The sequence below is a fragment of the Triticum aestivum genome, chromosome 6B, assembly GCF_018294505.1.
Source record: "Triticum aestivum cultivar Chinese Spring chromosome 6B, IWGSC CS RefSeq v2.1, whole genome shotgun sequence".
NCBI lineage: Eukaryota > Viridiplantae > Streptophyta > Magnoliopsida > Poales > Poaceae > Triticum > Triticum aestivum.
The window spans coordinates 254680296-254696744 of NC_057810.1; the positions used below are offsets into that span (position 1 = coordinate 254680296).

Below are 16449 nucleotides of genomic sequence, written 5' to 3' on the forward strand. Positions count from 1 at the left end.
TTCTTCATCATCTTTCTTTTTAGTTGACTTAGGTAGAAAGGGCATTGGTTTTTGAACCCATGGTTCTCTTTCCTTACCGTGTTTTCCGGCAATAATGTCTCTTTTATCATATCTTTTATTCTTTGGTTGTGGGTTATCAAGATCAACAACTGGTTCTATCTCAACATCATTATCTGGTTCTTTATTATTAGTTTGAGTATCTTCATGAACCTCATCATTATCTTTCTCATTATCAGAAGGTGAGTGGTCACTACCAGATTGAGTTTCAGCATCAGATATAGAAACTTCATTATCATTATCAAGAGATTTTTCTACTTCAGGTTCACTGGAGGCAGGCAAAGTCCTATTATTTTTCTTCTTCTTTTTCTTTTTAGAAGGATTAGGTGCATCAATTTTAACTCTTTGAGAGTCTTGTTCAATTCTCTTTGGGTGTCCCTCAGGATAAAGTGGTTCCTGAGTCATTTTACCTCCTCTGGTTGCTGCCCTAACAGCAAAGTCACTTATATTACTCATTTCATCAAGCAACTCTTTTTGAGATTTATCAACTTATTCTAATTGAGTTTGAACCATAGAGGCATGCTTTCCTACACCTCTAACATCATTTGATATTCTAAATAACAAGTCACTTAAGCGAGCAATCATATCAGAGTTGTATTTCAATTGTTTCATCACATTTGCATTGAAGCGATCTTGCTTTCTAATGTAATTATCAAACTCATAGAGGCATTGACTAGGATGTTTATTATGAGGATTATCACTATCATTGAATTTCAACAAAGAATGTACGTCTACACCTTAGGTGGTGGTGGTGTATCAAGCCCATATATTTCTTCAATATGAGGTAAATTTTTGACATCCTCGGCTTTAATACATTTTTCCTTCATAGATTTCTTTGCCTCTTGCATATCTTCAGGACTGCGATATAAAATACCCCTATTCTTCGGAGTGGGTTTAGGCGGTGTTTTAGGAGGAGTCCAATCATAATTTTTCAATATGTTATTCAATAATTCCTCGGCTTGCTCAATAATTTGTTCCCTGAAAACACAACTAACACAACTATCTAAGAAATCCCTAGAAGTATCAGTTAGTCCATTATAGAAGATATCAAGTATTTCATTTTTCTTAAAAGGATGATCAGGCAAAGCATTAAGCAATTGGAGAAGCCTCCCCCAAGCTTGTGGGAGACTCTCTTCAATTTGCACAAAGATAAATATTTCCTGCAAGGCAGCTTGTTTCTTATGAGCAAGGAAATATTTTTTAGAGAAGTAATAAATCATATCTCGACTACGCACACAACGAGGAGCAAGAGTATTGTACCAAGCTTTGACATCACCTTTTAATGAGAAGGGAAATAACTTGAGGATATAGTAATAGCGAATCTTCTCATCATGAGCAAAAAGGGTGGCTATGTCATTCAACTTAGTGAGATGTGCCACAACAGTTTCAGTTTCATAACCATGGAAAGGATCAGATTCAACCAAAGTAATTAACTCTGGGTTGACAGAGAATTCATAATCCTTATCATCAATAAAGATAGGTGAAGTAGCAAACTTAGGATCATATTTCATTCTAGCATTCAAAGATCTTTCTTATACTTGCATAATAATTTTTTAGATCATCTCTATCCGTACTAGTAAGAATATCTCTAGTTGCCTCCTCACCTATTACATAACCTTCCGGTACCTTTGGCAAATCATATCTAGGACGGCTAGTTCTAATAGGTGTTTCAAGATTTTCTGTTTCAAGCTCATCATTAGTTTCAACAATATCATGTTGTCTTACTCTAGCAATTTGTTCATCAAGAAATTCACCTAGTGGCACATTACCATCAAGAAAGGTAATAGGATCATCATGAGTAGCATTCATAGCAGAAGTAGCATCATCATTAACTTGTGACATATCAAAATTAATAGCATATGGTGGTGTTGCAAGTTTACTTATAACAGAAGGTGAATCTAAAGCGGAGCTGGATGGCAGTTCCTTACCTCCCCTCGTCTTAGAGGAAAAAAATCTTAGTCTTAGCATCATTCAGATTCTTCATAGTGATAATTTGATAATAATCCCAAGTGACTCAACAAATATATCTATGCTCCCCGGCAACGGCGCCAGAAAAAGGTCTTGATAACCCACAAGTATAGGGGATCGCAATAGTTTTTGAGGGTAGAGTATTCAACCCAAATTTATAGATTCGACACAAGGGGAGCCAAAGAATATTTGCAAGTATTAGCAGCCAAGTTGTCAATTCAACCACACCTGGAGATTAATTATTTGCAGCAAAGTGATCAGTAGCAAAGTATGATAGTTTTGATAGTAGTAGCAACAACAATAGTAACGGTAACAGTGGTAGCAGTGATTTTGTAGCAAGTGCAATAGTGACAATAGCAATAGTAACTTAGCAAGAACAATATGTAGGAAAATTGCAGGCATTGGATCGGCGATTCGTTGGATGATATTCATCATGAGACAGTCATAACCTAGGGCGATACGGCACTAGCTCCAGTTCATAAATATAATGTAGGCATGTATTCCGTAAATAGTCATACATGCATATGGAAAGAACTTGCATGACATATTTGTCCTACCCTCCTGTGGTAGCGGGGTCCTCTTGGAAACTAAGGGATATTAAGGCCTCCTTTTAATAGAGAACCGGAACAAAGCATTAACACACGGTGAATATGTGAACTCCTCAAACTACGGTCATCACCGGGAGTGGTCCCGACTATTGTCACTCTGGGGTTGCCAGATCATAACACATAGTAGGTGACTATAACTTGCAAGATCAGATCTAGAACATGGATATAATGGTGATAACATAAATGAATCAGATCTGAAATCATGGCACTCGGGCACAAAGTGACAAGCAATAAGCATGGCAAAGTCATAGCAACATCAATCTCAGAATATAATTGATACTAGGGATCAAGCCCTAACAAAACTAACTCGATTACAAGATGAATCTCATCCAACTCCTCATCGACCAGCGAGCCTACGAAGGAATTGCTCACTCCCGGTAGGGAGCATCATGGAATTGGCGATGGAGAAGGGTTGGTGATGACAAAGATCGAAGATCCCCCTCTCCGGAGCCCCAAACGGACTCCAGATCTGGCCTCCCGATGAAGAACAGGAGCCGGTGGCGGCTCTGTCTCATGAAACGCGATAATTCTTTATCATTGATTTTTTCTGGAAAATAGGATTTTATAGCATCGGTTAGGGTCTGCGGGGCCACTAGGTGGGGACAACCCACCTGGGCGCGCCTGGAGGGGGTGGCGCGCTCTGGTGGGTTGTGCCCACCTAGGTGCCCCCCTCCGGTGGTTCTTGGCTTCAGAAATTATCTTTTATTGTATAAAAAATCCTCGCAAAGTTTCGTTCCATTCCAAGAACTTTTATTTCTCCACAAAAACAACACCATGTTAGTTCTGCAAAAAACAGCGTTAGTCCGGGTTAGTTTCATTCAAATCATGCAAATTAGAGTCCAAAACAAGAGGAAAATCGTTAGGAAAGTAGATACGACAGAGATGTATCAGCCGTCCATGATGTAAAAAATTGTGGTAGATGTGAGGGCAAGGAATTTTTCGGGGAGTTCTTGGTATACGGTGGGTGGTCGGGCCGAGCGATATAGTGGTTTGCATGTTTCTCTCGTACACGCGCGTGTGTGCGAGCCATGTTCGCTAACTGAACCTGAGCGAGGCATTCACTTCCTGAACCCAGCAATTGATCTATCCCTCGCACTATGTATTGAACATGAGTGATCGATCCCGCTATGTACTGAACATGAGCGATCGATCCCTTCACTGCTAACTGAACTCGAACTGTTTCTTCGCTACTAACTGAACCCGAGCGATTTCTTAGCCGCTAACTGAACCCAATAAATCCCTTTGCTGCTATAACTGAACCCGAGCGATCGACCCCCTTCGCTGCTTACCGAACTCGATCGATCGATGCGTTGCATCGAGTACCCGCCCGAGACATGAGTTGACCGACCTAGCCGGTTTGTTGCCTCTCAATGAGCAGTGCCCATTGCTGTGGCGCGCACAGTACGTAGTAGATGGAGTCGAGGCTTGCATCGATCGAGCCCCTTGCGCGAGACGTGGTGAGTTGACATAGCCGGTTGGTTGACTGTGGATGAACAGTTCCTGTTGCTACCGCCTGCTCGTACTCCCCACCCCAGCCGGTGGGGGTTGGTTCAAATGTAGCCACTGTTTGGTAACAAAATTTAATATCATAATTTCCCTTGCTATCTGTAGTAAGATTTGACCAAGTCAACTCCTAGTTACTTATTTCATTGGGTTCTAGGTATTATAAGGTTACACCAAGAGATAAACTATATTCACCATTGTAGCTACAATAATTATATTAGTTTCTATAGTAGCTTGGTTAAATTTACATTAAGGTTATGCCAAATTAAGAAAGAATACAACATATGAAGCCATTTTATCCCATGAACTTGTTTCATAATTTGGCATAAGAGTAATGTAAGTTTAGACATGCAACTATAGAAATAAATAGAATTATTGTACATGCAATGTTGGTGTTGCACCTGTGACTTGTTTGTAGTAATGCTATACTTTTGTTGTCGTTTGGAATACTTTATTGATAGTACAAAACATATTTACATGATATGCAACATTCAAATTACATAGGTGGAGTGTATATGTAGCATCAACAGACACGATAGATTGTGGCCTTCGAGAAGATGTGATCACTTGATAAGAATGCACCTGATTGGTGAACCGTCAGATCCAACCAATCTTAGAGGTAAGCAGTGCAACGTGTATAATCCGGTCTCGACGTATTCTAGCTTCAGATGTTCAACTAATATGATATCCTGACAGAACAAAGTAAGTGAATCAACCAATGACTTCAATCAATAATGCAACCTCTTGCAAAGTAAGTTCATTGAGAATGTATTTCTGTCAGTAGATTAGGGAAATAGGGCGCATATGGCTACATGACTACAGACTAAAGGACAACAAGGTTAGCTGATGCCAACCACTTTTTACTTCTTTTTGCACTCGAGTAAGGGAAGCATGCTAACATCTTACCGCATTTTTTAAGAAGGCCACATGGGCAGAGCGTGCGTGATCAAACGATGCAACAGATAAATAGTCCAGACCTGCAGATTTGCTACGTTAATTTTTATGCTAAATAAGGTAAGGAAATATATTTATTTGATTCACCAAGCAAAAAGGTTATACAAGTGATAAAATATAATAGAAAATATACACCAAATCATGAAGAAAAAATAATATAAATACCATCGTGTTATATGTAATTCCAAAAAGAAGCCACTTACCAACTAGCTTGATGTCGGTGTTGTCAACAAGCCACTGGGCACCATCCGCCGTAAATCCAACGTAACTCATATCACCTCCTTCCTTCCACATGAGTCCCCTATAAATCATTTGCTTAGATGCATGTAGTATGATATGGTAAAAATACATTATCTACTTGAATATGTGCCCTTAAAAGAGGCCATACATGTCTGTGTTCAATGTCCTGAAGAGAACTCGACGAACACCTTTGGGTATATTTAGGGATTCCATTGCTTCAGCTGCATAGAATTAGTGGGGAATCATCTACTGGATGCTAGGTGGCATCCATGATAACTATAATATAATTAGTTAGCACAAATATCAACAATTGTGTTTCTATTGAAAAGGCAAATGGAGAACACTAGAATCATATCCTATTATATATTTGAGAGTGATCCACACTAATTCTATTTATCTTAACATGCAACTATGCCACCTCAATATGAAAGAGAAAAGAGTCACCATGGCATGCTAACATCCATGGGAAAAGATTCACCACGACATGCACATGCGTTGAAAATGATTCACCACAACGTGCAACCATGCATGTGAAAAATATTACAATTCTTGTATTTCACAAATATCTTATATCTATACAATAATCAAATATTCATGTTCCAATTCCAATAAAATATATAGCCAACAACTTTCATACTAACATGCAAGGTATCATCTAGTATAACTAATACATGATTCTCCATTAACATATTTATCTCAACACGCAGCAATGTCACATCAACACGCAACCGTGGATGTGAAAAGACTCAGCTAAAAATCCAACCACGAATGCAGAAATGCTCAATTGTCTTAGTTATATTATACTACTTATATTCAATAAACATTTCGTAATTATACAACAATCGTATGTTTTTACATTTTTAGTTCGTATATTATTAATCAAAACATTTATGTTCATATAACCAAATCTCATTGGAAGTTATAGCAAAAATCCCAAAGCAACCCACACGGGGTATGATCTAGTAATCTTACTGTGCAATGGTTCATATCAAACAACTGTGAAATTCATGTATCTAAAAAAGGAACTCTCTTCCTTGCTTTGCTCTTTGTTGGGGGGCGGGGTGTCCAAGTCTACCCACTGCCCTCTTTTCCCTCCTCTCTCTCTCTCTCTCTCTCTCTCTCTCTCTCTCTCTCCATCCGCCTCTTGCCGCATCCAGATGAGGCAGCAGTAGCGGAGAACATCGACAGAAGGCAAGGTGGCGGCCCTAGGTCGCGGATCTGGTGGAGGCTCTTCTCGTCGGCGCGACAAGGGAAGCTAGGCCACAAGCCCACAACAGGCTACAAGGCGGCTTGGTGGATAGGGGGTCTAGGTCCCAGTGCTATATATATATATATATATATATATATATATATATATATATATATATATATATGACAATTTTTTCCTGCTACCGGGTGTAGTTATTTCTATTTTTGTTTCATACGTTCTAGGTAGTATCTATCATATGGGAGAGTATGTATGCATAGTATGTAGTATGTAAGAATGTTTAGGTAGTATATATACTATTTTTTAGGTAGTATGTAGTAAATTTTGAGCATACTCCTTTGTACATATAAATATGTACGTATTTCATAAATATTATAAAAACATGAGCTCACATGCAATTTTTTCACATAACTCACTTTGGAGTATCTTAGATATAGTATGTGAACATACTAAAAATAATAAAGTAGAGTATATACTGCCACATGGTAGTATATGAGAAATGGAGCTACACCCATTTCTCATATACTACCATGTGGCAGTATATATACTACTTTATCATTTTTAGTATGTTCATATACTATATCTGTGATACTCCAAAGCGAGTTATGTGAAAAAATTGCATGTGAGCCTATGTTTTTATCATATTTGTGAAAATACGTACATATTTGTACGTAAAAAGAAGTATGCTAAAAATATACTACATACTACCTAAAATGTAGTATATATACTACCTAAATATTCTTACATACTACATACTAGGCATACATACACTCCGGTATGGTAGATACTACATAAAACGTACAAAATAAAAATGGGTGTAACTACACCCGGTAGTAGGAAAAATTTGTCCTATATATGATGGTTGCGATGGCGAACGTGGGTGCATGTGGTGCTAGCGGTTGCCATGCATATTCAAGGGGGTGTGCGTTGGGCTTTGCTCTAGCGTGGTTCCAGAAAGTCGGGGAAGAAGCAGATGTCGGTTGGTGTTGCGAGGAGCGACAAGATGGTCTGACTTGCTATGGATTTGGGTCCCGGCATCTTGTTCCAGTGATAACTATGGCTATTTATTGCGCATGGGGTCAGTGTTCACGGGCCTATGGCAGCAGCAGTGGTGGTCTGACCAGACTCTTTCAAAGCCTAGGGGTCTGCCAGGTGGTGTAGCGCCAAGTGAATCACATCCTTCCGGTCGTTGACCGGGACATACGACGACGATGCCCATAGAGGCCGCTTCATTCTTGAAGGCATCGTAGGCGACATGCTCGCTCCACTATCCGGGGCAACTCCGAGGGAAACCCCAAACCCTCTAGGAGATCAGAAAATTATGCCGCTAGGCGTCACACCTATTGGGTGTCTTTTTTGAAGTTCGATAGCAGCCGGAGGGACTACTAGTATGTGGTGGTTGTCGTTGGTGTTGCTTAGCCGATGTGATTTTGGAGGCTAGGCCTGACGTTATCATCCGAAGCTAGTTAGTTTAGCAAGTTTTGATACTCCTCGGATCAACTTGGTTCGGTATGACTCTCCTCCCTTTTTTTGAGTGGTGTTTTCAGATGGCAACCAGACGGCCAACACCTATAGTTGAGTTTATGTTTTCCCTTCTCCCTGCATTAAGTTGACCTGTTGGTGTGGTCGTCCCAAGCATTGTAAACTGATCTCATACTTTTGACGAATGAAAAGGAAAACAGATCATGATTCTGATAAACCAACAATTGAATACACCATACGAGTAAAGTACTGATATCTCATATTTTCGTGTCATGTTAAATTAATATCTAACATGGTATATAAGAAGTTTGCTAGCATGGTGATTCACCAATGATGTGATGGAGGAGCTGGAGCTCCATGGAAGGAACGAAAAACTTGCATGCCTACCTGTTATATTTGTGTGTCTCGGAACATCGACGAGTAATGCAGGACCTGTCCAGCAATAAAAACAAATAATTCTCTCTAAAAAAAGTACAAATCATTTAGTATAAGCCATTGTTTTTCGAACATAATGCAATCGCAGATGCTCACGTATATTTGGGTGTCACTACTCGCCAACCATTTTAACCAAGATGATTGTACCGTGTGCGCACATATGGCAGGCCGGAGAGTGACAAGATCATCAAACCTTGGCTTTGGTCGGAGAAAACCGGGGAGCTCACCGTTGAGGACTTCGAGGTCGAGCGTGTCGACGTCGAGGCCGGCGGCGAAGTGGGCCTGGTTAAAGTGCCCCGGCGCGTCCACGTGGGTTCCTATGTGGCACTCCATGCTGAGCTCCGACAAGTTGTAGTCTGACCCGTTCTCCATCGACTCCTTGAGCCGCACGATGGGCCCCACCGTCGCGCCCGGCGCGTACGCCGGCATGCCAGGCCGGAACGCGTGCGTGATGTCCACGATGCGCCCGCCGCCGTACTCCTCCAGCCCCGGGCCGTAACGCCGACCGGCCGCGCCTGCGGCAGAGGAGGAGGAGGAGGAGGAGCCGCCCAGGTCCAGCGCCGGCCCGCAGGTGTCGGTCTCCGCGTCCGCGTAGCCTGGGTGCACGTCGCCGGCCGCCGTGGCGAGAGCATGGTGCGCTGGGAGGAGGATCAGCAGGAATATGGTGAGAGCCACCGGGGCCGCCATGGTCGCCCACTTGATGTGCCGAGCGCTTTTGCTCTGAAGTATGTGGATCCTGGGGAGTGATCGCTCTGCTTCTCACGTCGACCGATTGGGAGGACGGATAGCGCCAAGAGGCGGTGGCTGAAACCACACGATCTCAGTTTCTAGTTTGTCCGAACAGTCCCCGGCAAAATATCTACTCGTGCGGTTGTGTCCATCTTTCGGAAATGCGACCATACATTCATTCCTTTGGTATGTTCATATGGTTTGACAATTTTGTCACCAAATACTACATATAATCTATATGTATTTTTGTTTTAGTTCATATATTATTTATTCTAATATTCATGCTTCACACAATCAAATCTCTTTCAAAAAAAAAATCTCTCAAAATATTATTGCAACCAATGCCCGTAGTAACGCACGAGGTATATCATTTTAATTTTCCAGTTCTGCTAGAACTCATCTACATGAGATATAATTGGGTCTCATTCATCTTTTATAGCCATTGAATATGATGCTATAAGATGCCTGTGTGCTGACATGGGTGCCCATGGAAAAACGCCAACCGGACAATCCCCGTAGACGTAACTTTAAGTATATGATTAACTTAAAAAAAACTTTAAGTGGATGTAGCATTGCTCATGACTATATGGGTAACTTTGTATATTTGTATTATAGCTCTCCTTGTTTATCATTGTTATTGACATCTACTCTGGTACAGGAACAAGCGTGGTGGCCACCACGAGAAGCTCGGACCTCCTCCGCGTGGTGATGCCAGCCTCCTCCGTCATGTCCAACCCCGCCGCGTCCACGCCTGCAGGCAGCTCCAGGTCGAAGTGGAACAGCAGCGCGGCGAGCGCGAGCTCGATGTGCGCCAGTCCAAACGTCATCCCGGGGCACATCCTCCGCCCTGCTCCGAACGGTATGAACTCGAAGTCCGTGCCCTTGAAGTCCCTCCCGGCGCCGCCTTGCTCCTGGTCAAACCTCTCTGGCAGAAACTCCTCCGGTGCGTCCCAGTGCGCGGGGTCCCTGGCGATCGCCCACGAGTTCACGAGCACCGTGGCGCCCGCGGGCACGTCGTACCCGAGCACCTGGCACGGGCTCCTGCACTGGCGGAGCGTCAGCAGCGGGCCCGGCACGTGCAGCCGGAGAGACTCCTTGACGACCATGTGCAGGTAGTAGAGGTTGCCGAGGACGTCCTCCGTCACCTTGAGGTGGCCGGCCAAAGCTCGCCGGACCTCCTCCTGCGCCTTATGCCGAACCCTCGGGTTCCGCATGAGCTCCGCCGTTACCCACTGCAGCGCCGTCGTTGCCGTCTCGCTGCCCGCGGCGAACATGTCCTGCACGTGTGAGAGAAACAGAGCAGCTAAAGATTAGCGCGCATGCATGGCGTGGCGTGGAGATCGCAGCTAAATTGTCGCGTCGGATCACTGGAAGACCTTACAATCATAACGAATTTTATGTTCTCGGTGGTCAGTGGGTGCTGGGAGCCCACTTCTTCCTGGAGTCCGAGGAGCACGTCGACCAGGTCTTCGTCTTCGGCCTCTCCCTCACCGGCGGCTTTCCTCTCCTGGTGCTCCTGGATGACGGCGTCCATGATCTGCAGCATCTCGCGGCGGCAGCGCTTGATCCGCCTGGGCTCGCGGCTGACGAGCATCGCGAGGCGAGACGACGGAAACAGGTCCGGCAGGCTCAGACCGGGCCTCATACGGAACATGTCCTCGAACAGCTTCAGGCACGCGTCGCGGCCCTTGAACGGCCTGCTCCCGATGATGGCGCGCACGGTGGAGTCCGCGATGTACGCCGCGATAATCTCTGTCAGGTTCACCGGGCGACGCTCGGACGGCGAGGGCGAGGACGAGGCGACGGCGCGGAGGAGGCGGCCGAGCTCGTCCTGGCGGACGGGGCGGAAGGAGTGGACGCGGCGGGCGCTGAGGAGCTCCTGGGTGCAGATCTTGCGGAGCTGGCGCCACGCGTCGCCGAAGGGCGCGAAGACGAGGCCCTCGGAGCCCTGGAACCAGAGGCGCGACATGGGTCCGATGGGCCGAGACGCGAAGGCGGGGTCGTGGGTCTTCAGGATCTCGCGCGCCGCGTCCGGGGACGAGGCCACCACGGCCGTCACCTCGCCGAACCGGAGCAGCATCAGCGAGCCGTGGCGCCGCGCCAGGTCGCGCAGCGCTTGGTGCGGGATCGCGCCCGCGAGGTGGTGCAGGTGCCCGATCACCGGCAGCGCCCACGGCCCTGGCGGGAGCCGCGCGACGCCGGACGACTCAGGCGGCCTCAACCTTCTTGAGGCGAAGAGAATGAGGGGTATGAAGGCAAGGACAGGCACGAGCAGGAGCAGGTGGAGCGGGACGTCGGCGTTCATGGCAGCTCGAATGCTGGTGCGCGGGAGGAGCAACAGTTCTGAAAGATACAAGCTATATCAGCGTGCAGTAGTGTCAATCTTTGTCCGATCATTTCATTTTATTTTATTTATTTTTGCGAATCTGGTATGCATAATGCATCACACAATTGTTGTGCATCCCAGATCTGTGGCTTTGTGCAGCTCACGTCAAAGATGTTTAAGCGGTTTATCAAATGATCAAGAATCTTTTGTGCGTCCATGGAACCTAGGAGGATTCTCTTCTGTACGTGTTTGGCTGGGGGTAATTAGAGTCGGGGAATGAGAATTAAATGCGTACGAAACTTCAAATTTATTGTTTGGTTACGGGATTAGGAATTTATAAAGGAATAAGCATGAGACTTGAGACTTCAACTCTCATCTTTTTATTAACAGGGAAGGGGGTGAGGTTTGGGAGATTGTTTTAGTGAGTCAATCTTAACCCTTCATCATAACTTATCTTCACTTTCCTGGTCTAGTTCCTCGTCAATTCTCATGAACCAAACAAGTGAAAACAAATTATTGTCAAATTCTCGAACATAATTCCTTCATGCGCCAAACAAAGAATTGGGAATGAAATGACTCATCCCATGTCTAATCTCAATACAACTGCCTACACTAAACTCACATTTCCCTTCCTAAATATTGCCAAACACGTTGTTTGTACTCTTGCTCTACTTTGAGTGAGCGATGTTTTCAAAGTTTTTTCTTTTGATTGATGCACGTGCCCATCATACATAAGTTTGAGGTCCAACGCAAAGTCATATAAGTTGGATACAAATAAATGTATGGTGGGCTTGTAGTTGTCAACTTCTTATCCAAACACCTAAAGATGTAGACTAAGGGTTGAAAGAAGAAGCTCCCATTCAGATAGATGGGCAAAAGATCAAACCCAAAAAATCCAAAATAGACGATAGACCCAGGCCTCTGCATTGATTGATGCATGCGGCCATCATTTATTGCAAAGTTTTTGGTCTAACACAGAGTTATACAAGCCGCATAAAAGGCTAAGACAACCAAAGAACAATCATGGTTGACTCTTGCACAAGTTGTGCCAGTGTGCCGCTCCAATAACGTGTTCCTCCCAAAACCTGTTTCCGACCATATTCCTTGTGTGATATCGATTGAAACCACAATGCCTAAATCCAAGGTCTTTCGTTTTGAGAACTTCTGGATCTCACACCCTGGTTTCTTCGATGTTGTTCAGTCCACCTGGAATAATAGCTGTTTTGCACAAAACTCTGCTACAATGCTTTGCAAAAAGCTTAAGAACTTACGATATGCCCCAAAGAAGTGGAGCAAACAAATTTCAAGACTGAATATGTGCATTGATAACTCTAACTGGGCACTGCTTGAGTTGGACGGGATTGAGGATAAGAGGCCCCTTACGATACCTGAAAAAAAACTTCCGTGCAATTCTTAAAGAGCATCTGGTTACCCTCCTTGGGTACAAACAGGAATATCGGAAGAAAAGATACATTGTTCATTGGTTTCAGTGTGGTGGAGACAATACCAAATTCTTTCATTTCAGCGGCGAGTGAACGATTTCGGCGGAATTCTATTGCCTCATTAAAACTCCAAGATGGAACTACTGTCTATGATCATGCAGGGAAAGGACATGAACTCTTTCAGACATATAAAAACAGGTTGGGCACGACTGAACCTCATGAGATGAAGTTCGATCCAGCACGGATTATCAAAAAAATTGAGGGGCTTGATGAGCTGACAAAACCCTTCACACATGAAGAGATCGTCAAAGTTGTCCGGGAGATGCCTTCTGATAAAGCACCCAGCCCGGATGGCTTTAACGGGTGCTTCCTCAAATCCTATTGGCATATTATAAAAATGACTTCTACCAGCTCTGTGATGACTTCTTTGATGGAAATCTAGATTTACATAGCCTCAATTTGCGTTTTATTACCTTGATCCCCAAGATACATTCTCCTGAAATGGCGAATGACTATAGGCCCATCACTTTGCTTAACTGTTGTCTGAAATTGATAACCAAGTTACTTGCTAATCGTCTGTAGAGAATCATCTTGGAAATCATCCACCGAAATCAATACGGGTTCCTCAAGGGGAGATCGATCCAAGACTGCTTGGCTTGGGCGTCCTGTTGGGGAATGTAGTAATTCGAAATTTCCCTACGATCACGCAAGATCTATCTAGGAGATGCATAGCAACAAGACGGGAGAGTGTGTCCACGTACCCTCGTAGACCGAAAGCGGAAGCGTTTAATAATGCGGTTGATGTAGTCGAACGTCTTCATGATCCAACCGATCCAAGTACCGAACGTACGACACCTCCGTGTTTAGCACACATTCAGCACGATGACGTCCCTCGTGCTCTTGATCCAGTTGAGGACGAGGGAGAGTTCCGTTAGCACGACGGCGTGGCGACGGTGATGATGAAGTTATCGGCGCAGGGCTTTGCCTAAGCACTACGACGATATGACCGAGGTGTTAAACTGCGGAGGGGGGCACCGCACAGGGCTGAGAGATTGTCTATTGGCCTTTGGGGTGCCCCCTACCCCCGTATATAGAGGAGGAGAAGGGGAGGCCGGCCGTCCCTATAGGTCGCGCCAAGAGGGTGGGGTCCTACTAGGACTCCAAGTCCTAGTAGGATTCCACTTGGTGGAAGGGAGAAGAAGGAAGGGAGAGGGAGAGGGAGAGGGAAAGGGGGGCCGCACACCCTCCCCTAGTCCTATTCGGGCTCCCCATGGGGGGGGGGGCGTGCGCCACCCCCTTGCGGGCTGTCCTCTCTCTCCCCTATGGCCCATGTTGGCCCATTGCTTCCCCCGGGGGTTCCGGTAACCCCTCCGACACTCCGTTTTTACCTGGTACCTCTCGGAACTCTTCCAGTGTCCGAATAACATCGTCCAATATATCAATCTTTATGTCTTGACCATTTCAAGACTCCTCGTCATGCCCGTGATCTCATCCGGGACCCTGAACAATCTTCGGTCATGAAATAACATAACTCATAATAAAAATCTCATCGAACGTTAAGCGTGCTGACTGAGGGAGTCCTGGATTTAGGGGTCCTCGGACAGCCGAACTATATGCGTATGCCGGACTGTTGGACTATGAAGATGCAAAATAGAAGACTTCATCCCATGTCCGGATGGGACTCTCCTTTGCGTGGAGGGCAAGCTTGATGATTAGGATGTGAAGATTCCTTTCTCTATAACCGACTCTGTGTAACCCTAGCCCCCTCCGGTGTCTATATAAACCGGAGGGTTTAGTCCGTAGGACAACAACAATCATAACCATAGGCTAGCCTCTTGGGTTTAGCCTCTATGATCTCGTGGTAGATCAACTCTTGTAATAGTCATATCATCAAGATCAATCAAGCAGGAAGTAGGGTATTACCTCCATCGAGAGGGCCCGAACCTGGGTAAACATTGTGTCCCCCGCCTCCTGTTACCATTAGCCTTAGACACACAGTTCAGGACCCCCTACCCGAGATCCGCCAGTTTTGACACCGACGTTGGTGCTTTCATTGAGAGTTCCACTGTGCCGTCACCATAAGGCTTGATGGCTCCTTCAACCATCCACAACAACGCTGTCCAGGGTGAAGTTTTTCTCCCCAGACAGATCTTCGTATTCGACGGCTTCGCACTGCGGGCCAACTCGCTTGGCCATCTGGAGCAGATCGACAGCTACGCCCCTGGCCATCAGGTCAGGTTTGGAAGCTTGAACTACATCGCCGACATCCGCGGAGACTTGATATTCGACGGAGTCGAGCTCATGACAGCCGCGCCCCGCCGCCACGATGAACATGAACTAAATCTGTCATCAGACTATGTGCGGGAGATTGCGCCTGTAACCACACTGGCCCTAGAACCAGAGCAGAGCATGCCATCCGAGGACGAGAGGCTCGACCTCACCACGGAAGCCACGGACTCAACGACGCTAGAACCGAACACAGATCTAACCTCCGACGAGGCCTGTGTCATCGGAACCTCGGACTCATCTCCGGGCATAGGCTCCGAACCGCGTGTATCCACACTTGTCGAATCTGACCGGGCGCCGATCTTAGAGTTCAGCTCCGCGGACATCTTCCAACACTTACCCGTAGGTGATGTGCTAAACTCATTAAAGTCTCTCTCCTTGTTAGGAGATTCTTGGCTGAACTATGTCCGGCTTGAGTGGGAAGCGGACAACGAAGAACTTCGTTACTCACCCACCACCCACTTGATAGCCACTATCGACGATTTGACCGACATGCTTGATTTCGACTCCGAAGACATCGATGGTATGGACGAAGGTGCTGGAGAAGAACAGGAACCACCGCCCACAGGGCGCTGGACAGCCACCTTTTCATACGACATATACATGGTGGATACACCCAAAGAAGACAATGGCGATGACATAAAAGATCCAGTTGAGGATAAACTCCCTGAGAAGCAGTCCAAGCGCCGACATCAGCGGCGCAGCTCTAAATCCCGCCATGGTAAAAATAGCGATATTGGCACAAGAGAGAATAGCACTCCGGACGATGCCGAAGACAACGAAGACCCCGCCAAGCCAAGTTTCAAACAGGCTGAACGGGAAGACGGGCGAGCGAGCCCTGATGAATAGGCCGTGAACGACGACTCAGAGGACAACAACTACATGCCTCTCTGCGAGGATGAGGTGAGCCTTGGCGACGAAGAATTCATCGTGCCAGAGGATCCCGTCGAGCAGGAGCATTTTAAGCGCCGACTTATAGCCACTGCAAAAAGCCTGAAGAAGAAGCAGCAGCAGCTTTGAGCTCATCAAGATCTGCTCACTGACAAATAGACCGAAGTCCTTCGAGGAATACGGAGTCGAACGCCCAACCAAAAGTTACCCGAAGCGCAAATTGCTACCGCAATTCAATGACAAGGCGCCGGATCAGGCACTACCATCGCATAATGCGGCTGATCGACCACCGCGTGGCCGAGATAAAATGGCAATTCAACC

General features: G+C 45.7%; 2 protein-coding genes across 3 annotated transcripts; both read right to left on the reverse strand.

Moving 5' to 3' along the window:
• Nucleotides 1-4468: 4468 nt before the first annotated feature.
• Nucleotides 4469-9255, reverse strand: LOC123136846 (cyclase-like protein 1). 2 transcript variants are annotated; one of them, XM_044556356.1, is made up of 6 exons: nt 8682-9254; nt 8407-8451; nt 5479-5551; nt 5294-5391; nt 5043-5113; nt 4469-4825 (listed from the first exon to the last, which is right to left on the reverse strand). In XM_044556356.1, the coding sequence occupies exons 1-6, from the start codon at nt 9139-9141 to the stop codon at nt 4700-4702; spliced, it is 873 nt and encodes a 290-aa protein (XP_044412291.1). In that variant the 5' UTR covers nt 9142-9254; the 3' UTR covers nt 4469-4699. The 2 variants fall into 2 exon arrangements, with proteins under 2 accessions (XP_044412291.1, XP_044412293.1); XM_044556358.1 differs by lacking the exon at nt 8407-8451 and having other exon boundaries at nt 8682-9255.
• A 446-nt stretch (nt 9256-9701) lies between these two features.
• LOC123134043 (desmethyl-deoxy-podophyllotoxin synthase) lies at nt 9702-11578 on the reverse strand. Its single transcript, XM_044553396.1, has 2 exons — nt 10565-11578; nt 9702-10460 (listed from the first exon to the last, which is right to left on the reverse strand). The coding sequence occupies exons 1-2, from the start codon at nt 11486-11488 to the stop codon at nt 9828-9830; spliced, it is 1557 nt and encodes a 518-aa protein (XP_044409331.1). The 5' UTR covers nt 11489-11578; the 3' UTR covers nt 9702-9827.
• Nucleotides 11579-16449: the final 4871 nt, after the last annotated feature.